The sequence below is a fragment of the Acomys minous genome, assembly GCF_964271855.1.
Source record: "Acomys minous genome assembly, chromosome: 14".
In the NCBI taxonomy this organism is placed as follows: Eukaryota; Metazoa; Chordata; class Mammalia; order Rodentia; family Muridae; genus Acomys; species Acomys minous.
In genome coordinates this window covers 49,773,146-49,795,708 of record NC_140496.1, presented here as the reverse complement: position 1 = coordinate 49,795,708, position 22,563 = coordinate 49,773,146, and the positions used below count along the sequence as shown (strand labels likewise).

General features: G+C 43.1%; 2 protein-coding genes across 2 annotated transcripts in view; one reads left to right on the top strand and one right to left on the bottom strand.

The window, feature by feature from the left end:
* LOC311582544 (protein arginine N-methyltransferase 9-like) overlaps positions 1-22,563 on the top strand; it is a 77,144-nt gene that overhangs the window by 33,999 nt on the left and 20,582 nt on the right. The window lies entirely within an intron of this gene.
* Positions 2,267-22,563, bottom strand: part of LOC311582554 (transmembrane protein 184C-like) — a 44,188-nt gene continuing 23,891 nt past the window's right edge. The window contains exons 2-10 of the mRNA XM_084755727.1: positions 15,967-16,097; positions 15,840-15,876; positions 13,845-14,050; positions 11,925-11,999; positions 10,444-10,537; positions 9,146-9,258; positions 5,720-5,819; positions 4,944-5,115; positions 2,267-4,512 (exon numbers count right to left, since the gene is read on the bottom strand). Coding sequence (XP_084611853.1) covers positions 4,100-4,512; positions 4,944-5,115; positions 5,720-5,819; positions 9,146-9,258; positions 10,444-10,537; positions 11,925-11,999; positions 13,845-14,050; positions 15,840-15,876; positions 15,967-16,049 — 1,293 coding nt within the window. The 5' untranslated portion in view covers positions 16,050-16,097 and the 3' untranslated portion in view covers positions 2,267-4,099. The remainder of the gene's footprint in view (positions 4,513-4,943; positions 5,116-5,719; positions 5,820-9,145; positions 9,259-10,443; positions 10,538-11,924; positions 12,000-13,844; positions 14,051-15,839; positions 15,877-15,966; positions 16,098-22,563) is intronic.

Below are 22,563 nucleotides of genomic sequence, written 5' to 3'. Positions count from 1 at the left end.
GCAGTTAACAGCACTGGGGTTCTTGCAGAGGACTTTGGTTCCAATCCTAGAACCTACATGCAGCTCACAACAGTCTGAAATTCCAGTTCCCGAGGATCTGATGTCATCTTCTGGCTTCTGTGGGCACCAGGCACGTGCATGTGCTTAGATTTACATGCAGGTGAAATGTCCATATACATAAAATAAAAAGTACGACTGGAGAGACAGCTTTGCAGTAACATGTGCTGTTCTTGTAGAAGACCTGAGTTTGGTTCCCAGCACCCACACGTGCCTCACAACCATCTGTAACTCTAGGTTCCAGGGGATCTGACCCCCTCATCAGATCAAGCACCAGGCACACAGGTGGTGCACAGTCATATGTACCGTCATAAAAATAAGCTTAAGTTTTTTAAAATTATGTCTTTATCTGGGTGTGGTGATTCACACATTTACTCCCAGCACTCAGGAGGCACAGGCAGGCAGTTTGAGGCCAGCCTGGTCTATAGAGTGAGTTTCAGGATAGCCAAGGCTACACAGAGAAAGCCTGTCTCAAAAACAAACAAACGAACAAAAGCTAGGTGCTATCTTTTTCTGCTAGATTGCTGTTGCTGGCCTGCTCCCCAGAGTAGTCCTCTGACAATAGTGTCTACAGTAATGGCTATCAAGGGGTAGGCCAACTGTGAAAATACTGTAACAGCCAAATAAGAACCAACCATCCCTTAAACGCCATTTTATGAAGTAGAGCGGCACGGATATTTGCTACCATCAGTATGAAGCGGGCGGAAAAGAGCAAGAGTAGTGTTGAGATTTGGGTCAGTAGAGGTAGGGGAGAGGGTGATGAGAACAAGAAGGGGGAGATGACAAGGTTTGTATGAGGTAACAGGACAACCCCAGCTCTTAGGAGGCCGACACAGAGGCCCCACAAACCTGCTCAGGCCGTGCTGTGAGAAGGGAAAATACATAGGAAGGGGGAAGGAGTAGATGCAGAACAACAGCAGAGTTGGCAGGAAGTGATAAATGGTGCGGTGCGCGATGGGGGCAGAGGATGGATGAACGCCATCTGTCCCGTTGGCTGGATCCAGTCTCGTCTAGGCATTTCTGTCCTGTTTGCAGAAGCCTGCTGCGCTCCTGCGTCCTTTCACTGCTAAGTCCTAGCTGTTGGCCACAGGCCTGCGTGTTGCCCTCCACCCCCACCCTCACCCGCGGGGATCTTGTTTGGAGTGCTGCTCTTGCTTCTGGGCGTCCCTTTTGCAGGCTGGGTTACAGATGCTCTGGTCAAGCCTTCGGGAACCTGGTTGCCAATATTGACCCTGTTCTTGTCTATCCAGTGTGCAGCATGCTTATTGCGTTAGACCAGCCCCAGTCCCAGCTTGCCTCCGCTGCTTGTAGTTAGTTCTTTGTGTAGGATTGAGGCCTTATGGGCTTTTCCTTGTCCAGTTTTGTCTGTTGTTGCTCAATTCATGTTCGGGCAGTCAAGCTGATGAGACTTGACATCACTTATTAGGAGACACAATCGCACAGTGAACTCCCCGGTCCTCTGCTTCCTACAGTCTCTGCTTCACAATTCTACTATGTTCCCTGAGCCTTAGGTGTTTTGTAGATATATCCTTTGGGACTGGGCTCTACAGCTCTGCATTTTGATTGGTTATGGTTTTCTGTAATTGTCTCTGTCAATTGGAGAGAAGTTTCCTTGAGAGGTAAAAAGGACCCTGATCTATGGGTGTAAAGAGAAAGTTTTTATATATATATATATATTTTATATATATATATATTTTTTTATTTTTTATTTTTTTTTAGGGAATATGATGGCTTAGTAAATTAGTGTAGATTCTCCTCCAAGAATCCCGAGCACTAAGCAGTTAGTTAGGTTTCCAGTCCAAGGTAGGTTTTCCTCTTGTTGAGCAGGTCTTAAGTCTAATTAGAGAGCTGTTGGTTACCGCCAAGGTGTGCATGCCACCATTGCACCCTTTGGGCTATCCTGGCATGCTAGCTAGTGATGTAGTTCTGTCCTAACTGTGTAGGACTTTGGAAGCTTGCATGGTGCCTTCTGGTTGTGTGATAGTCTGAAAGTCACTGCCAAGGCCAGTGGTCCAAGGGCTTCTCTTCTCGATTTCCCATTTGTGTCTCTTGCGCAGTGAGTTGATTTTGGTGTCTGGTGTAAAATAGGGGTCAAGTTCCATGTTTTGGTATGTGGAATTCAGATTTCCTGGGATAATTCTCTTGTTGCAAGCTGCTTTTTCTTAGTGTTCTGGGGTCCGCTTGGATCCAACACAACTCAAACACCAAATCAATGCAGAAAATAAAAGTTTATTGTAATCAAGCCACTAGTGGATCACATGCAGAACAGACTCAGTAGCCAAACTGTGACCCCAAGCCAGACTGCTGTAGAGCCTTTAAGCACAGACGTCACAAAAGCCACAGTCATCTGTGCCAGGTTAGTTACATTTTCCACCAATTGGGTTCAGGGATAGGGGACTTTGCTGGGGACATGTCTTTGTGGTGCACTTATCCTGTTCTCATTGGTTTGCTCAACTGTCCTGGGATACCTTGCCCAGCATTCATGTCTCAACTTGCCAACCAGAATGTCACTCATCCAGGAAAGTCTTGGGGACTTCAAATTTGTTTGAGCCCTATTTGCAATGGAAGTTTATTAGTTGCATTAGTATGCCCACTTGGTACTCTGGTCAACGATTCTGAATTTCCCATTCTGTACCTTTATTTTTGTTAGCACCACACTTTTTTCCCTTAAAATATTCAGTTTTTATTATTTGGTTGGGTGATTTGCCTATGTGTATGTCTGTGCACCAGTGTGCATTCCTGGTGCCTAAGGTCGAAAGAGGACATTTCCCAGACCTGGAGTTACAGAGGGTTGTGAACTATCATGTGCTGGGAATCAATTCTGGGTCCTCTTGAAGAGCAGCTAGTGTTCTTAAATGCTGAGCTGACTTTCCAGCCTGCCATATTGTAATCAGTTTTTTCTTAAGGCAGAGGGTTCTCTGTTGCTTAGGCTGATCTCAAACTTTTGGGCTCAAATGACTCTTGTGCCTGTGCCTCATAAGCTGGGATTGCACCCAGCTTGTATTTCAAATGAGGCAGTGGTCCAGCATTTCCTCAGAAGTGATTTGGCCATTCTTTTATATTTCTATATGAATTTAGGATTGTCCTTTATCTAAATAATGCCACTAGGATTCTGATGTCTATATATTCATATGAGTAGTCTGAACATTCTAATAAAATGATTGATTCTGATTCACAGGACATCCTTTCATTTATTTTCATTTTCTGTTTTTTTGATCAGTGTTTCCTGATTCTGTTTTTTGCCTAGACCAGGTTGGCCTGAAACACATTGAGATCTGCCTGCCTCTACATCCTGAGTGCTGGGTATAAAGGTAGTATACACCACTAAGTCTAGTTCAAATCTTTTTAAAATTTTTGTTGGATTTCTAATCAAGCTATTTTTGTTAAAGTATTAAGATTTAGTTTGTTTAAGGAATAAGACACACACACACACCAGAGTAAGACACAGCTAGATGATGGTGGTGCACACCTTTAGTCCCAGCATGGCGGAGGCAGAGGCAGGTGGATCTCTGAGTTTGGGGCCAACCTGGTGTACAAAGTGGGTCCAGGACAACCAGAGCTACAAACCCTGTCTTGGCAGGGGGTGGGGGGTGGTGATGGGAGAAAACAAAAGAGCAAGACACGTTAAGAGTTTTAGATTTTTGAAAGTATAATTACATAAACTTAAATGGCACATGGTTAGGATTACATTAAATTCAATTAATCTGAATTTTATATTTACATTTTCAGTCCAGAGCATTGCATTCATGCAGTGGCAAGAAGCACTGATTTTCTTTTTTTTTTTTTCTTTCTTTTTTTGTTTGTTTTTTTAAGTCTGTACTTTTGAGAAATTCAAGAGAATTTTGCTAAAGTTGTTACCTACTATTTGAATAGATGATATTCTTAAAAGTTTAAGAAAGCTAAAGCTAAGAAATTTAAATGTTGTGATATAGAAAACATATATGTATTAGTAAAACCTGTATGTATTAGTGTTATAGTTGTATATTATATATAGTAGTTATACTGGTTTTGCTCGTATTTTGAAAAAAGTATTGTGGCAGGTTTAAGGGTCTGTGGATGATTCAGAAGGTGCCGACAGATCTTCTGACATGTCTAAGATAATGTGGTGACTTGGCTTGGCTGGAACAAGTATGACCAGTGACGAGTCCGTGTCAGAGTCTGAGTCCTGTTCAGACTGGTCCTCTTCAGGCATGTTAATCCTGATGCCTGCTGCAAGAGCCTTTCTGTTCTTTTCTTGGATATCACTCATGAAATCTTCATATAGGCGGTCTATAGAAAGTGGACGTGGTGATGTAATTGTATGTCCGAAGCCTTGGTACTGGCCCACTGGCGAGGATGCTCTTGAACTACTAGAAACTCTATCTTGCGGGGAGGAAGGAAGAAGACTTGAATGCTCTGTATGGTCCGGGTCGCCAGGGAAAAGTTTTTTTTTCGGATAACCTCGCATTGTCCTCCCTTTAAGACAATATAATTTTATTAGCCAAAAGTTATTTTTTCTATTCTAAACATATGGTTCTTTAAAAAGCTCCGCCTTTCCCCTTTGTCTTCCCCGAGTTTGAAGAGCCTGCACAATGATACTACTACTTTAACTACTGAACGGCCACAGCAGGAGACGTACAAAACCTGCATATTTGGGCAGGGGTAACACTGCAGTCTGTAAAGAGCTTGCCACACAAACACGAAGCACCTGAGTTTCCTCCTCAGCACAAGTAAGAAGCTTGGCCTGGCTTTGTGGTGTGGTTAGACAGGAGGGTCCCTGAGGCTCCCTGGCCAGCCAGACCCTGTTCTAAAATCCAAGCTGAACAGCTCCTGAGGAGCCCTGCTCGAGGCCCATGCCTGCCGCGCCCCCGCCTCACACTAACAGAAGTTGAATCGCTGTTACTTACCCACACGTCTCACTTGTTCAGAGATGTCATGTCTGATATCCGACACATCCCACATAGCGAGGAAGGAGTCGAAGCAGGAGCCCTCCTCTGCTTCGTGCACGTACGGTTTATAAGAAAACGAGTAGTGATGGGCGATGGCTGCTAAGAACATTTCTACGCAGATTATAAAGTCCTGCAAACAGTAACAAGCACACCAGGCATCTTTGGGATTAAATCTAGTTTTCCAAACTACGAACTTCTTCAATGTTATTTAGGGTATAAATTTCTTTTAAAAGTTTCAGATTATATTCATTTTTCAAACATTTTTTCATTTCTTCAAAGTATGACAAGCCAAGATTTATACCTCTTGCATTTTCTCAGTCAAGTATTTTTTCTTCTTCTGTTTTTAAAAAAGATTTATTTAAGTATACAGTGCTCTGCCTGCATGTACACCTGCGCACCAGAAGAGGGCATCATATCTCATTACAGATGGCTGTGAGCCACCATGTAGTTGCTGGGAAATGAATTCAGGACCTCTGGAAGAGCATGCAGTGCTCTTAACCTCTGAGCCACCTCTCCAGCCCCGCTCAAGTATTTTTCAATCTGTTACCCAACAGCTGCAAGGTAACATGCAGTTATAAGTGAACCAGGAACAGAATAATTACCAGTCAGTACCTATAGCTCATTTCTCTCAGTTTCCTGCCCCCATTGTTTGCACGTTGGCCCGCTCAGGGGCAATACTGCATCAAATGCCTTCACAGTAAAATTCCTTGAGTTTCAGAAACAACACTACTTACCTGCAGTCCTGTGGCCACAGCTTCTGGGCTTTGCCATTCCCAGGTACGCGTTTCTGAAATAACGCCAACTTTAACCAACAGAGCAATAACTACTGCTTGCCTGTATGTCAAGAAAAGGTCAGTGTCAAATCTAAATAATGAAACGACCAAGTGTTCTAAAAATAGGCAACTAGGGGCCGGGAGGTGTCAGAACCCAGGTAAGGCTGTGGTAGCACACATCTGCAATCCCAGTGCTCCTCATGTTGAGCTGGGAAGTAGCAGAGAGGCTCCCAGGCCGGCCGCAGGCCAGCAAGCCTGATGTATGTCTGCAGATGAACACTTAGGAGACCTGTGTAGGAGACCTGTGTTTGCTACTTTGTGGCTGCTTCTTTCTGCCACCCTTCTCCACCCCTTTCCTTCTTCCCTTTCAACCCCTAACACTAGGAAGAAGGGAGGAGGGAGAGGAAAGGAAGAAACCCGTGAATAAAGCCAAGGGCTGGAAAGGGGGCGGCATTATCATTAGACGACTGCCTGCTGATTAGGGGCTTTGAGCTCCTTGGGGCAATTTGGTCTTTGCCATCAGGATATCTAATTTCTTCTTGTTTCTTTTCACACCAACAGCGACTAGCACCCCCATCCCCACCCCCAGCATTTATATATCCTCTGAAAAGCCCCTAGAATTCCAAAGGTCACACAATCACAGACACTATCTGCAGTTGGCAAAGTGAAGTCTGTCGCCAGCGCACCAGACACATGAGTCCGCTGCTGAGAAGCAGCCCCATACCCCACACCTGGGGCTAAACGAGAACATATTCTTATAATATTTCTCTGTTTCAAAGGAACCCAAAATTCCTGGATTCTCACTACAACCCTGTCTCAAATGAAAGGCAAGGACTGACCCCCAGAGTTGTCCTCGGACCTCCACAAGCACAGACAGCATGTACATGCTGCCACTCACACAATAAACACATATCATACAAAAAAGATTTAAAACAGCTAATGCCTCACTGCACCCTAGGACTCCCCATTATCCTGCCTTCAGGGCATACTCCCAGTTGTGTTTATGTTAAGTATACTCACCTTGCCTTACAAATGTATTAACTTCCATGATATGTTCTTGGAACTACATTATTTAGTTTATTTACCCTTCCTCCCACTTTGGAACCATGTACAAAGAATCAGATTCCAAGTTCTAACAGCTTGTCAGTCTCTCAGCCTGATACTCCAGTATGTTTACACGTGTATCAATTACTAGGATTTTTATTTTATTATTTATTTATTCATTTACTTATTTTGAGACAGGGCTTTTCTATATAGCTCTGGTTGCTCATAGAACTTGCTATGCTGACCAGGCTGGCCTCAAACTCAGAGATATGACTGCCTCCACTTCCCAACTGCTGAGATTAAGGGTGTGTGCCACCATATCTAGATAATTAGGTTCAAAGAAATTAATTTTCGGCTGTTTACGTGCACACATGTAACATGTCTTTGTGTGTGTGTATGTAGGTCAGAGGACAGCCTGTGGGAGTCAGTAGTTTTCATTGACCATGTGGGCTCTGAGATGGAACTCTAATTGTTGACACTTGGTGACAGCAGGCATCTTTCCCTACTGAGCCACCTCATGGGCGCCATTGTTTTCCTCTGCCCCTTTTAAAACCTTACTTCTTTACATGGGCTCTGGGCATCAAACTCAGTTAATTAGGTTGCAGGGCAAGTGCCTTTCCCTGCTGAGCTATCCTGCCAGGCACAGATTATCTGAACTATAATACTGCTGAGTCCCAGAAATTGTTATAATATGAGCTACTTCTATAGAGGACTGTGTATGATGTGTGCCCCCAGATGCTAACATAACTTCTGGCAGTGCAGTTTCATGAATTCTTTTTTCTCCTGACTGCTTTGCTAAGCTAAATATACATAACTTGTTACCTACCCTGTCACTAACCTAAGGCCATGTCTAGTTCTGCTTTGTGACACTGAGGACAGACAGTAGGGCCTGTAACACTGCAAACACACACTCTACCTCAAGGCTGTATCTCCTTGTGCTTACTCACTGATAAACATTTCCTCACATCATTAAATGTTCTCCCAAATTGATACTATTTTATTTACGGCAGAATCATAATATTAAGTAACGTTTTCATTTTGAGGTAGGGTCTCTGGCTGGCCTCAAACTTGCTATTATAGACCATGCTAGCCTTCAACTCACAAAGATCTGCCTGCTTCTGTCTCCGTGGGAGTGCTGGAATTAAAAACACCACAACTAGCAGAACCTTCATTTTAATGATACTATCAAGATATTTAGGCTATCTCAAATGATCTTCATCTTTTAAATGTCAGCCATCATCTGACTCTCTCTTTGATTGATCAGATACAAGATCACATAGATTAGAACTTGTTATATAGCCCAGGATGTCCTCACACTCATAATTTGAGATACTCTTGCCGAGTGCCACAACTACAGGTACGTACCACCAACACATGGCTAAGAATATTTGTTTTTGTAAATCTTTTTAAATGGTAACATTTATTTTTATGTGTGTGAGCTTTGCCTGCATCTATGACACATGTGCAGTATTTGCAGATGTCAGAGGGGCATTAGAACCACCTGGAATTGGAGTTACACAAGGTCCTGAGCCACCAACCTTGTGGGTGCTGGAAACTAAATCCAGGTCCTCTGCAAAAGGAGCTCTTATCTGCCGAATCACCTTCCCAGTCCTGTTATTATAAATCTTACAAAAGACAAATTTAAAAAAAAAAAAGTTTTTCCTTAGCTGAGAGACATGGCGCACACCTGTAATCCCAGCACTAGGGAAGGGGAGGCAGACAGATCTCTGTGAGTTTGAGGCTAGCCTGGTCTACAAAGTGAGTCCAGGATAGTCAGGGCTACACAGAGAAACCTTGTCTCAGAAACAAACAAACAAACAAAACAAAAGAAGACAAAAAGATTTTCTTATTTATGTGTATGTGTGTGTCTGATAATCTGAATATGTGCATGTGCCCCAGAGGCTAGGAGAAAGTTCCAGATTCCTTGGATGTGAGCCGGGTGCTGTGGACCTCTGGATATGTAGCAAAGTCTCTGAAACGCTATTTCTCTAGCCCTAAGGACTAGCTTTTGTTGATTTTGTTTTTTAAGACAGGGTTTCTGTGTAGCTTCTGTTGTTCTGGAACCTATGCAGACCAGGCTGGCCTTGAACTCAGAGATCCACCTGCCTCTGCTCCTGTGTGCTGGGATTAAAGGTGTGTGCCACCACTACCCTGACATAGGGCTAGCTTTTAAAAGTGTGAGTAATAGCATTTTAGTTCTCCTCCTATATTAACACTTGTAGTTTGTAGCTTCATAGCTCAGGCTGGCCTTGAACTGGTAGTCGTGCCTCTCAAACTCTCTTAACCAACAGTTTAATTAGCATTTAATATTGAAATATTCTCGTAAGAGAAAGCAATACTTACCAAAAGGAAACGAAAACAACAAGTTTCACACAGAGAAATTTGCCCACAGGTTCTATAGGGCTGAGCTCTTCTTTTAGCACTTGATAAAACAGCAGAAGGCAGTACATGGCAAACTGGAAACAAAAGCAACAGTTAACATTCTGCAGTAGAAGACAGTAGCAGAACTCTTGAAGCCGAAACCAGAGCCTGCTCTACAGTGGCGCTCCAGGCACAGCTGAGTGCTACTCGGCCAGTGGTTTAGATTAACAACAGGCTTTTAGTGTTTTGCTGCAGATGCACAGAAGTGGAATTTCGCAAGGGAGATATGTAATGTTTCCCCTAAATATGTTTCTACATGTTCACTTACTGGAACTAAAGCAATATACAAATGATATGAATGGGACAAAAGGTTTCCTTCAGTCAAATAAAAGCAAACACATCTATTATGCTTTTAAAGACAAATCACTACTACTTTTATAAGCTAGTCTCTTGCGTAACATTTATACCACACAGTTTATTTAATTTATTTAACTAATGCCAGGTGGTGCAAGCCTTTAATCCCAGCACTCAAGAGGCAGAGGCAGGTGGATCGCTGCGAGTTCGAGGCCAGCCTGGTCTGCAAAGTGAGCTCAGGACAGCCAAGGCTACACAGAGAAACCCTGTCTTGAAAAACAAACAATTAATTGTTTTTTGCAAGACAGAGTCTCACTATGTAACCTTGGCTGTCTTGGAACTTGCTCTGTAGACAAGACTGGCCTCAAACGCAGATCTTCATGCCTTTGCCTCCCAAGTGCTGGGATTAAAAGTGTGTGCCACAACCAGAAAATTCTTCCTTTACTTAGAAACTATCCTATCAATATGCCAATTAGACCTTTTCTTCTTACGGAGTAAGTCTCTGTACCTTTTGTTTATTTAGGAGGCACACAATGCATATACTCACAGCCATGCAGAAACGACAGCAAACAACAGGTCTGTGTGTAAGTCACTAAATCATTCATAAACATACTACTATATGTTTATATTGTATAAAACTATACATTAAAGCTGCCTCAGATTCCATGTACAAATTAAAAGGTAATATTTGTTCTTAAGAAATAGTGCCTGATAATATTTAGTAACAGAAACTGATTCAGTACAATTAAGATGATTATTGCAGGATGTGGTGGCACATACACACACTTCACTTCCAGCACTCGGGAGGCAAAGGCTGGCAGATCTCTCTGAGCGTGGTCTATAAAGTGAGTCCAGGACAACCAGGGCTACACAGAGAAACCCTGTCTCAAAAAACAAAACAAACAAACAAAAGAGTATTTACTCACCAGTTGTGACAAATTATTTATTATAACCAGGTAGGTCCAAGCATTGGAGAAGCTAAAGTTTCCCTCATCATATACTCCAACGAGCTCACATACCCTGAAAAGTGACAAAAGTCAGGCAACTTTATGACGAACCAAGGAGACCTGTATCTTAATATATATCCTTTAGAGATTTATATTTTTACGTCTGAGTGTTTTGCTTGCATGTACGCCTGGCGTGATGTGCATTCAGTGTCCCTGGAGGCCAGAGGGGGACACTGGATACTCTGGAATTGGAACTGGAATTAACAGATTGTTGTGAGCAGCAATGGTGGTTCTAGGAACCACATCTCTGCAAAAGCACCAAGCGCTCTCAATCACCAAACACCTTCCAGCCCTGAATACACACACTTAGGGCACAGCGGTAGTAAAACTTAAAATCTATAACCAGTTTATCTCAGAAAGCCTAAGGACGACCACTTGCCTTTGGTCACAGATGGTTGAAAAGCTGACACGAGTCACATCTTTCTAGAAATACATGGTATGATCGTTACTTTTAACTTAAATTATAAACAACCATTAAACCACAGAACAATCATGACTTTCCTCATTTTGGAAAGCTTGGTTGATAAACATGACTACAGCTCACTTTCCCTCTAAATTAACTTAGCGGTAAATATTTGAAGATTCAGATCCCCCGAGTAAATTCTAATACAAGTATTAAGTTATATGCTCACCTAGTTTCTAAGCAGCAAAGCAATAAAACATACTTCTATAAGTATTTCTGGCACAGGCAGGATAAGAAGTATTGTTACATGGCTTGATTCTACGCTGTGGTCTGCAGAAACTCACATTTTGGAATTTTTATTGAAACTTTAATATTTTGGCATCACAGTTTGTGTGTGTGAGAGAGAGATGTAGTCTCTCTATGTAAACCAGGCAGGCCTTGAACGAGATCTACTTGGCTCTGCCTCCTCAGTGCTGGGATTAAAGACCTGCACCTGTTTAAAACAGTATTAATAAACTCTTAAATTAACAACACACACACACACACACACACACACACATAAAATCTGTGTGATTAACCCAACTAAAGTAGTGTTTTCCTCTGATGATTTTTCTCATGTCTGCTCTCAAAAGGATGTGAATCTTGTGGCAATGCCTTGCACTGTTTGTTGTTACGGAACCCAGCTTTTATATATGTGGTTTTGTAGCAGGCTAGACTTACGCTATTAATCAATACCCTTTTCCTACTTGCTTTCCCATGTAAGAACACAGATCTTTAAAGACAGGGCCCCAGGTGGCCTTAAATTCTCAATTCTCCTGCCTCTACCTTGCAAGTGCTTGGATTATTTCTCATGAACGACTACACTTGCCTTCTGAGGGGCTGGGGATTAAACACGGGGCTTTGTTCATACAAAGCAGTTACCAAACTGAGCTACATTCCCAGGCATGTAGCATGAAGATTTGAAACAATAAAAAAAATAAAGGAGAGTCATACTTACAAAGCAGTAACAGTGGTGATTGGTCTGACCACAGTATACTGTAACACTCCTAGTTTGCATCTAAAGAGCAGCATTCTGCAAAAGAAAGAGACCATCTTAGCTATTCAGTGGCATCAAAACATCTCAAAGCCTCCAAATGGAAATGACTCGGTCAGATGACAACTATATTCATTCAGCCAATTTTGTCCTAAATGACAGGTGGATAAGAGTGTGGATGGCAGCAAGGAAATCTAAAGCCCACTTTGAAATTATTTAAAGACTTATTTATGTATTACTTAGACAGTGCTCTGCCTGCATATACACCTGCAGGCCAGAAGAGGGCACCCGATCTCAGTATAGATGGTTGTGAGCCACCATGTGGTTGCTAGGAATTGACCTCAGGACCTTTTCGGAACAGACAGTGCTCTGAGCCCTCTCTCCAGCCCCTGAAGTTATTTAGTAACTTTATCTCTGAAAGACACCCCTGCCTAGCTCCACTGAAGCACAGCACAGAACAGTATTGGGAACTGGGGCTTCCTGCCATGCTCACCTCAAATCGACAGGACCAAGTGAAATGAGTCTGTGAGCCAAATAAACCCTTTGTTTCTTAAGTTGCTTTTGTCAGTTATTTTATCACAGTAGTGAGAAAAGTAACTAAAGTTCTTTGGGTAAAATATGCAATCTTAACTCTTTAAAGACTTTTTTTTTTTTTACATTTACTTCAAACTAGATGAATGCAGATGGCCAATTCACTATGAATGTAACATGTATAGAACTCATTATTCTCACGATTGTCACATGGTTCTCTGTGCTGTATGTAGTTTGTTTTATACATGTGTAATAAAATAAATGTATATATATATATATATAAAAGACTCAGAAAACAGAGGCAACGTGGATCTCTGTGAGTCTGAAGCCAGCCTGGTCTACAGAGTGAGTTCCAGGACAGCCAAAGCTACACTGTCTTGAAAAACCAAAATGAAAAGGGGGAGAAAAAGCAAAACAAACAAACAAATCCTACTTTTTTTTTTTTTTTTTTTGAGACAGGGTTTCTCTTTGCAGCCTTGGCTGTCCTGGACTTGCTTTGTAGACCAGGGTGGCCTCGAACTCAGAGATCCACTTGCCCCTGCCTGAGTGATGGGACCACAGGCTTGTTACCACCTCACCCAACAAAAAATCCCACTTAAAAAGGGCTCATTTATTTTCCTTTATGTGTATGAATGTTTTGCCTGCATATATGTGTGTGCACCACACATGTGCCTGTTGGATCCCCTGGAACTGGGGTTTTGGATGGCTGGAATGGCTAGGAAATCAACCTGGGTCTTTGCTTTTTGTTTTTGTTTTTCGAGACAGGGTTTCTCTGTGTATCCCTTGCTGTTCTAGACTCACTTTATAGACCAGGCTGGCCTGGAACTCACAGGGATCCCCCTGCCTCTGCCTCCAGAGTGCTAGGATTAAAGGCAATACATTTTTAAAATATAGATGTTGTGGGTTTTTTTTGTTTTTGTTTCATTTTTACATTGCTCACCCAATAAAAAGTTTATCAAGGTGAGGCCAGCCTGGTGTACAGAATGCAGGACAACCAAGGCTAGAGACACCCTGTCTCGAAAACAAAAAACAAAACATGTATTTTGTTAGCTGAGCATGGTGACACATGAATGCAATCCCAGACTTGGGGAGGCAGAGGCAGGTGAATCTCTGTGAGTTCAAGGACAGCCAGGTCTACAGAGCGATTCCAGGACAGCCAGGGCTACACAGAGAACCTTGTCTTCAAAAACAAAAACAAACAAAAATGTATTTTGTTGTCTTTCAAACTGTACTCCATGCTAAAGTCTACTTATTGTTTCTGTTTACAGAACTGTCTTGCAGAGAGCTGGCCCAAACTGAATAATTCTGCTTCTGTAAAACCCAAACAGACACATGAAAACCCGATTTACTTACTCCCCCATTGCCCATGGCGGGCAGCAGCAGAGTGGAACGAGGTGGTTCTGCTGGTCTTTAGCTTCTAGGTGCAGCATCAAGTTTGGGAATCGGATGGTGAGATAGTTGGTAAGGAAGATCATAAAGTTATAGATGACATACGCTTCGTAGCACTCCCTCCAGGTGTCCACGTAGATGGCAATTTTGGGAAATTTCAAAGCTATCCACTATGGAAAAGCACAGACATTAAAGAAGAGTTGTAGCCTGAGGAAAATGAATTACTGCTCAGATTCACAGGACAATAACACAGAACCTGGGGATCCCGTCACAGACTTGCAGCAAACTCTCTGAAGTACTCTGAGTGGATTTACGAGGAGGGAGGCAGGGACTGCTGAGGATTAAACAGTGCAAGTCCACCACTGAGCTACATCCTAGCCTCTGCAAAGCATGCTTTAAAATGCAACGAACTTCTCTGATACAGGTAAACAGAAGGGCAAGTGTTTGGGGAAGTGATGAACATAAAAAAGAAAGTTAGTGAGTTCTCAAATATAATTTGAAATTAAGAAAAAAATATGATCAGAAAAAAATGTTACTGAAGACGTTTTATTTCCTAACACAGTTTCTCTGTGTAGCCTTGGCTGTCCAGAACTTGCTTTGTAGACCAGGCTGGTCTCTGCTGGAATTAAAGGCCACTAAAGCCTGGATATTTTGTATTTTTTGAGACAGGGTCTCATTATGTAGTTCTGGCTATCCTGGAATTCACTATGTAGACCAGGTTGACCCAGAACTCATAGAGAGCCTCCTGCCTCTGTCTCCTAGGTGCTAGGATTAAAGGCATGTGTACCACTACACTTGTTTTTTAATGTTGTTAAGACAAAATATGACTGTAATGACAAATGCAGATATTTGGAACATTTTTAGTGTGTAGTTACTCTCCTTGCTTGGCTGCTTACATTCTCAGATTAGTGGCTTTTCACCTGTTAAAGACTGTAATACTGTAAGTTACCCTCATCTCTAAGGGATGGGCCACCCCAGGCACAGACTGCTGCCACCAGGTCCCTTATACAGAAGGGGCAGCATCAGCACAGACCAGGTGCAACACACGACCCAAGTGCAGCTCTCCTAGACTTAGTCATCTCCAGACGGCTTATGACACCTGATGGGATATCCAGAGTGCAAACCTGGGGTCGGGGCTTGTTTAAAATAGATCTGCTCCAGGCTTGGCTGAACCCATGGGCGCAGATTTTGATAAGGATGCAGATTGCTCACTATCACACATTTTAGTTATCAAGTACCAAAAAAAAAAAAGAAAGAAAGAAAAAGAAGAAATGCAGGAAAGTAGGGTGGATGCACAGACAGACACTTTCCACAGAGAATACAACTACTGTGATAATTAGACAAAGAAAATGTCTAGCCGGGCGTGGTGGTGCATGCCTTTAATCCCTGCACTCGGGAGGCAGAGGCAGGCGGATCTCTGTGAGTTCGAGGCCAGCCTGGTCCACAAAGTAAGTCCAGGACAGCCAAGGCTACACAGAGAAACCATGTCTCGAAAAACCAAAAAAACCAGGTGTGGTGGTGGTGCATGCCTTTAATCCCTGCCCTCAGATGGAACTCTGTGAGCTGGATACTAATCTGGTCCACATGGTAAATTCAAGAACAGCCAGGGTTACATAGACTCTATTTTAACAAAACAAAACAAAACAAAACCCAAAAAGGAAAAAAGAAGTCTTCAGTAGGGGGGCATGGAAGTGTGTACATCTTTAATCCCAGCACTGGGAGGCAGAGGCAGGTGGATGTCTGAGTTCAAGGCCAGCCTGGTCTACAGAGTGAGTTACAGCAGGACAGCCAGGGCTACAACAGAGAAACCCTGTTTAAAAAAAAAAAAAGGTGAAACATTTTTACTATTAATCTCTCCTTGTCAATACTGTGTGCTCTTTACCTTATTAAGCATTCTCTAGTAAACATAGTTAAGTGTCATAAAAGAATTCTTAACAGAATACAACAAAATATACTTACACTATCCAAACTGTATATCGGAACCATCCAAAGAATCCTATGGAGAGTAAAACATAAAAACCATTTAATGTGATGTTTATGAGTTAAGTCAGTCAATACTAGTAATAGAGATGTGTGAGGAAGTGACCTTATGATGGGTTTTTGAAGTTCGGGCTGTGTATAATGCACTAGATGTTGGATAATCCCCCACACGGACACAGGTATGGTCATCAGCAGGAATATTCCAGCAATAAACCAAGCTTTGGTGTGGATCCCAACCTTAGAAGAGAAAAGAACGTGTGAGCTTAGACTCTCATGTTATGACTATAAAAATCAACATTTGTTTTATTTTCATTTGATTATTAGCACTGCTTGGTATTTTCCAAATAATTAGTAACAATTTAAAAAAATATTTACTTAAAAATTATGTCGTCGAGCATGGTGGCACACACCTGTAATCCCAGGACTCTGAAGACAGAGGCAGGTGGATCATTGTGAGTTCGAGGCCAGCTTGGCCTACAAAGTGAGTCCAGGACAGCCAAGTCTCAAAAAAAAAATTTTTTTTGTATGTGTCTGTGTGTGGATATGTGCATGTGTGGGTGTGAGGTCAGAAGTGGGTACTAGATTTCTTGGAGGTAGAGGCAGGTGGATTACGATGAGTTCCAGGACAGCCCAGGCTACATATATGAGACCCTGCCTCACAAAAGAATGAACCCTCTTCAAAAACGAAACAAGAGCCGGGCGGTGGTGGCGCACGCCTTTAATCCCTGCACTTGGTAGGCAGAGGCAGGCGGGTCATTGTGAGTTCAAGGCCGGCCTGGTCTACAAAGTCCAGGACAGCCAAGGCTACACAGAGAAACCCTGTCTCGAAAAACCAAAACCAAACAAACAAACAAACCAAAAACGAAACAAAACCCGAGACATTTCCGTAGTGCCTTCACCCATTCCTAGCCTGTTACTTCTTTCTCTCTCTGATTCTTGTGAAGTGGGGGCCTAGTGCTGACAACTCATGAAGGCCATGTATCCTCACATGGTGCTGTGGGGGAGTTTCATTTCAGTCGTTCATAAAGTGACCAGAAAAATGACTCACTCCTGTAGTCATATCCCCATGGCCACTTGTCTCTCTGCTTCAATGTCCCCTCATCTGTATGAAGAGGGACTTTGCTCTATTATGCCTTTCTAAAGAATTAAGTAAAATTATAGTTACATTAAAAAAAATAAAGCCATTTTAGGAATGTGCTCTAGTTAATGCCTCTAACCTTAATAGGAAATGACATAAGATCAAAATCTTTCCTTGTCTCCCAGTCCTCTCTACCTATGTGCTATCACTTCCCAGCCTCCTTCAGAGTCAAAATCTTCAAAACTCATCTATTCAGCCGGGTAGTGGTGGCGCACGCCTTTAATCCCAGCACTTGGTAGGTGGAGTCAGGCAGATCTCTGTGAGTTCGAGGCCAGCCTGGTCTACAGAGTGAGTCCAGGACAGTCAAAGCTACACAGAGAAACCCTGTCTCGAAAAACCAAACCAAACCAAAACCAAAAACCAAAAACCAAAAAACCCTCATCTATTCTCCTGAGCCTATGTTTCCCCCACACACTCCTACTTAAACAATTCTGTCCCCCTCCAGTGCGCTCACTAAGCTCCCCAATGACCTTCCTACTTGTGAAAAGTGACTGACCAGGTGGCAACAGTGAACACTCTTCAAAATGTTTCCCCTGAAACCCTCTTTCCAGGGAGGTCATTATCTGCCCTCTTTGTAAATCCCTGTGAAATACAGGTGCTGGGTCTTTTGCTATTGTATCCTTAGTCTCAAGTTCTTTTTGTTTTTGTTTGGTTGGTTGGGTTTTTTTTTTTTTTTAAAGCTTTTTTGAGACAGGGTTTCTCTGTGTAGCCTTGGCCCTCCTAGACAGGATAGCCTTGAATTCAGAGATCTGCCGGCCTCTGCTACCCAAGAGCTGAAATTACAGGTGTGCGACAACACACCTGGCTTCAAGCATTCTTTTAACTGTGGAGCCTGTCTGAAGTTTGACCACTAGTTACTAGGTTGTTCTCTCCTCATTTGCTGAAACTTAACCCCTAATGCAAATGGCCATATTTGGAGAAAAGGCTGATGGGAAATGACGTAGGTGAAATGAGGTCATAATCTCACAGCCCTGGTGGTCTCAGAATTGTCTGTCAGCCATCTGAGGGCTCAAGAGCATGGCCTCCTGCAACGTGAGAGGACCTTCCCTAGACTGCCACCCCGCGGGTGTCCCCCCCCCCATGATATTTGACTCCAAAATAGTTTTCAACACTGTGAAAAAAAAAAAAAGTCTTGTTGAAGGCCCTCAGTTTATTTTATGTATACTTAAATGTGTTCTTCTATGTGTGTGAGCCCAGGTGCACATGCGTGGAGTCTGTTCTCCTTCCATCTTGTGAGGCACGGTCTCTGCAGCTTCTGCTGTTACATGTCACACAGCAGGCCAGCTGGCCGGCTAGCGTGCAGACAGTTCTGTTCCTGCCTTCCATCTTGCCTAGACACCACTCACGAGGGTCAGAGATGGAACTCAGGTGGTCAGGCTTGCGTGCGTACTGCTTTACCACTGAACCCTTTCTTCAGCTAAAGCGTGGCATTTTCTTATGGCAGAGAAAGTACATTAAGCAATACTCTCATACCTGTCTCTGCAGTTTAAGTTGTTCTGAGGTCTAGACTTGGCAAATGCATTACTTTGGTTTATTTGCACGCCCCATTAAATATCCTTATCAGAAAGTGAGGGGCTTGGGATGTTAGCAGTTCACACTGAAGATTAGAAATGGTTTTTTAAAACTACAGTTGAAGCTCACAATTAAGGGAATTCTTAAGCAGAAATGATACACATTTCATTTACCTTTCTATACTATATCCTAAGGAACACTAAGTGAGGACATTATATTTATGTTAAGATTGCTATACCCAAGTTTGGGTGGACAAATTTCAAATAACCTAAAAACCTATAATTATTAAAAAAGCCAACAAAAAATTTAGTGATTAAAAGGATCCTACAAATGTCTGACACATTGTTTAAAATATTTTCCACAATCAAAAAGGGGGCCATCGGCATGGTCATAACTCTTCTGAGATAAAGTGTTTCTCAATAAAAGTATTTCTGGTTATTATTAATTGATAAATCCAAATTCACTTTATGCATAGATTGTAGATTTATGGTAGTTATTCAGTTTGTAATACTTCACTACTGTCACATGACGTCAACAAACAGTAGAAAGTGGGCCAGAGAGGGTTCAGCGGGTAAGGTGCTCGCCTCCAACACTGGCGACTTGAGCTCCATCCTCCGCACTCCTCATCCTGGGAACACAGAAGCAACTCCCCTAAGTTGTCCCTCCACAACTGGGCCATCCCATGAACACAGCAACGAATACTTTTTTTTTTTAAGTAAGGAAAGAAATACAACTGGCTGTGGTGGTACATGCCTTTAATGGCAGCACTCAGGGAAGCAGAGGCAGGCAGATTGCTGTGAGTGGAGGTCAGCCTGGTCTACAGAGTGAGTTACAAGAAAGAAAGAAAGAAAGAAATGAAGGAGGGAGGGAGAAAAGGAAGGAGAGAGAGAGAGACAGAGACAGGGAGAGATGGGGGGGGGGGTGAGAGGGGAAGGGAGGAGAGAGAGGGAGAGAGACTGAGAGAAAGACAAGAGACAGACCGGAGAGACTTTGTAAAAACGTGTGCTTCGATTAGGGAGTAACTTCAGGTCTGGAAATGTAGCTCAGTTGGTAGAGTGCTTGCCTGCCTCAAATGCACAAAGCCCCGGGTTCAACCCCAGCACTAAACAAACAGAATGATGGCTACATCTATAAGCCCAGCGCTCGGAATGTAGACGGAGGAGGACCATTCTAGGTTACAAAGCATCTACATTAGAGACTTTATCTCATTAAAGAAAGAAACAAAGAAAAAGATGTAACCTCAAACGTAAAAACAATTAACAAAGTCAAATGAACAGGAATCCTTTAGTTACAGGAGGCGGGCTAAAAGCTTATAAAACCCAGAACGTAACTTCCAAGGTAGTTTATTTGATCTGGTCAAGCCCCAATGTCTGCACAGCAGCTACTATTTCAGGAATAAAGTTCTTTCAGTCCATTCTGAGCAGCTGCCTTAACTATTTTCTCCACCAGGAGGTAACTCCACTTGTAGCGGCAGAATAAAATCAGACCAAAGACGAAATGTTTCGCAGACCACCAAGAAGGCGGACAAAGGGACTCTGTCAAGCAGCGTTAAGAAAGAGGAGAGGTGCTGGACCCTCTTACCTTCAATTTCTTTAGTTCCCAAACACATACAGGAATGGCTATCAAGATGGAAACTCCGTAAATAAGTACTAACAGGGGTCGGATCCATCTCCTCCAGTTGTTCCGGTTGCATGCGCAAGGCTTTTTCATAAACAAACCAGCTTTCAACAGCTGAGTAAACGAACTAAACCAAGATCTTTGCTGGTTCGGTTCTTCGGTTGTTTCTTGAACTGACTCACTATAAAGAAAAATTTACCAGCCGCTGGCGCCCCGTCCTCGGGTCGCACTGTGCTGCCGACTGCCGCAGCGGTGGCCGCTCGGGATGCTCGCAGGTGCGGGCTGCATCCTCGCCGGCCAACCCGCGTGCACTCGGTGCTGCCGTGGCGGAGTCGCCGCCTCACCTGGGGGTCACCCAGAGTCTCGGCTGCACCATGCTTCCGAGGACAGCGGGGTGACCCGGGGATTCTGACCTGCGGCGGGTAGCCGGCCGGTTCCCTCCCTCCTGCTCTGGCAGGCGAGTCTCCGCCCCCCGGAAGACCCGGTCCCGCACTTCCTCACTCACTTATTCAAATCTTCCTCGCTAGAGGAACTCATCTTCAAAATATAGGAGCTCACTTCCGTTTCCGTTCAGGTCCAGGAAGCGAATGATTTGCAGCGAGGTTCACGCTGGGCAAACCTTGTCCGGCAATGCTCACCTTTGTGATTGGTCAGCTACGGAGGATGGGTGTGTCTGTAACCTAGGTTACTCAGGGGGCGTGGCGAGGGAAATGGAGACTTCAGGATTGCTGGCCGCGCTAACTTACCTAGTCTTAGCGTCTCGGAGAAGGGTTCTGGAAGTTGGAGGAACTGGGCACGTTTCAAAAACACCTGCTACATTCTACCTAAAGTCTTAGTGAGGGGCAATCGATGTGGAGCGGAACTCAAAACAGCCTTTTTCTTAGAATGCTCCTCACTTGTCTTTATGGCTGGAATTGGAAGCCAGCTGGAAAAAGATAGAACAGGAAACCTCCGATTAGATGTCAGTCAGTTGCTAGAGTTTAGGGCCTTACGGAGGGATTTCTTTGCATAATTTCTGGACCCGGCAGAAGAATCGTTCTAAAAATAGCTTATTTGAAAGTGACAATATGAAATGTTCACATTTGGGGGGAAAAGCGTTAATGATTTAAGTTTCAAAAGGCCAGCTTTCTGACTCGGAATGCTTTTAGCTGTAAAGGTTTACAGATCAAACAAGTGGCAAATGGAACCTTAAAGTGTTTCTAAATCAAGGGAGCAAGCAAACATCTGTGTCCCGATTAAACACACGAACAGGGACTATATTGTGATTTTCTGAAGTAACACTTAACTTAAAAGTACTGAAAACTCAACAGATGAGAAAAATTTCACAGATGAGAAAAACTTCAAGTGATTAATTCACTCAAATATTGGCCTACTAAGCAACACAATTGTGTTCTCTGACCATGGACTCTGCTTGGTTGTTGAAATATTTGCCATTACCTTCAACCAGGGGAATTCTGCCTATAAGGCAGGTGGGCCAAGGCATGGGCCAGAGTCTCACTGAGATCAGACGAATCATATATTGTTTTCCTCTGTAACCCCGAGCGTGGACTCTGATGTCTGCAGTCTTTGCCCCATGCTGTCCTGATCTCCGTTTTGCAACTTTCCTTAAAGAGGTTGTAGGACTTTTGTTTGGTCTATGCCAACTTTAAATTAAGATAATTGGTCTTAGGGAAATTCCTGACCACTATCCTGGCATATGCGTATCCTGGCATACTGTTAAAGTTCAGAGAACAAGAGAAAACTCCTGCTTTACAACTAGATATCACCATATCACTATTTCTTGGCCAACAACAGTCTTTTTAAACAGGCTGTCTAGCATGGCTTGTTTCTGCGTGTCCAGCCACGCTCTTATTGTTGCCTACAGCTGTCTTCCCTATTCTTTCTCATAGGAAACCAGTCTTGACTTAATTTCTGAAATCTATTTTGGTACTCTAGTAGCACCATCCTTTATGTTTCGCTATTGCCATTAACCTGAATGTTTGTTTGTATTTCTTATACTGTGAGTTCCCCCAGAAAAAACTAAAATCCTTGAACCATTAAGAACCACTATTAGCTGGGCAGTGGTGGTGCGTGCCTGTATTCTCAGCACTCAGGAGGCAGAGGCAGGTGGATCTCTGTGAGTTCAAGGTCAACCTGGTCTAGAAAGCAAGTCCAGAACAGCCAAGGCTACACAGAGAGACCCCTGTCTTAAAAAAAAATAAAACCAAAAGAAACAACAAAAAATAGTATTATGAAGGCAATGAAAAGACAAGTCAAATGCAGACATGACTGCACATGTTTGTGAGCTGGAATTCATTTTTGATGAAACTTCTACACAGAGAAATTAGAAACAGTGAGTTTTTCATTTAAACTTGTTCACTCATAAAGATGCTGCTTTATTTTGAAGATGTCCTACTTCTCTCCTTTCTTCCTTCCCTTCTTCCCTTCCTTCTTTCC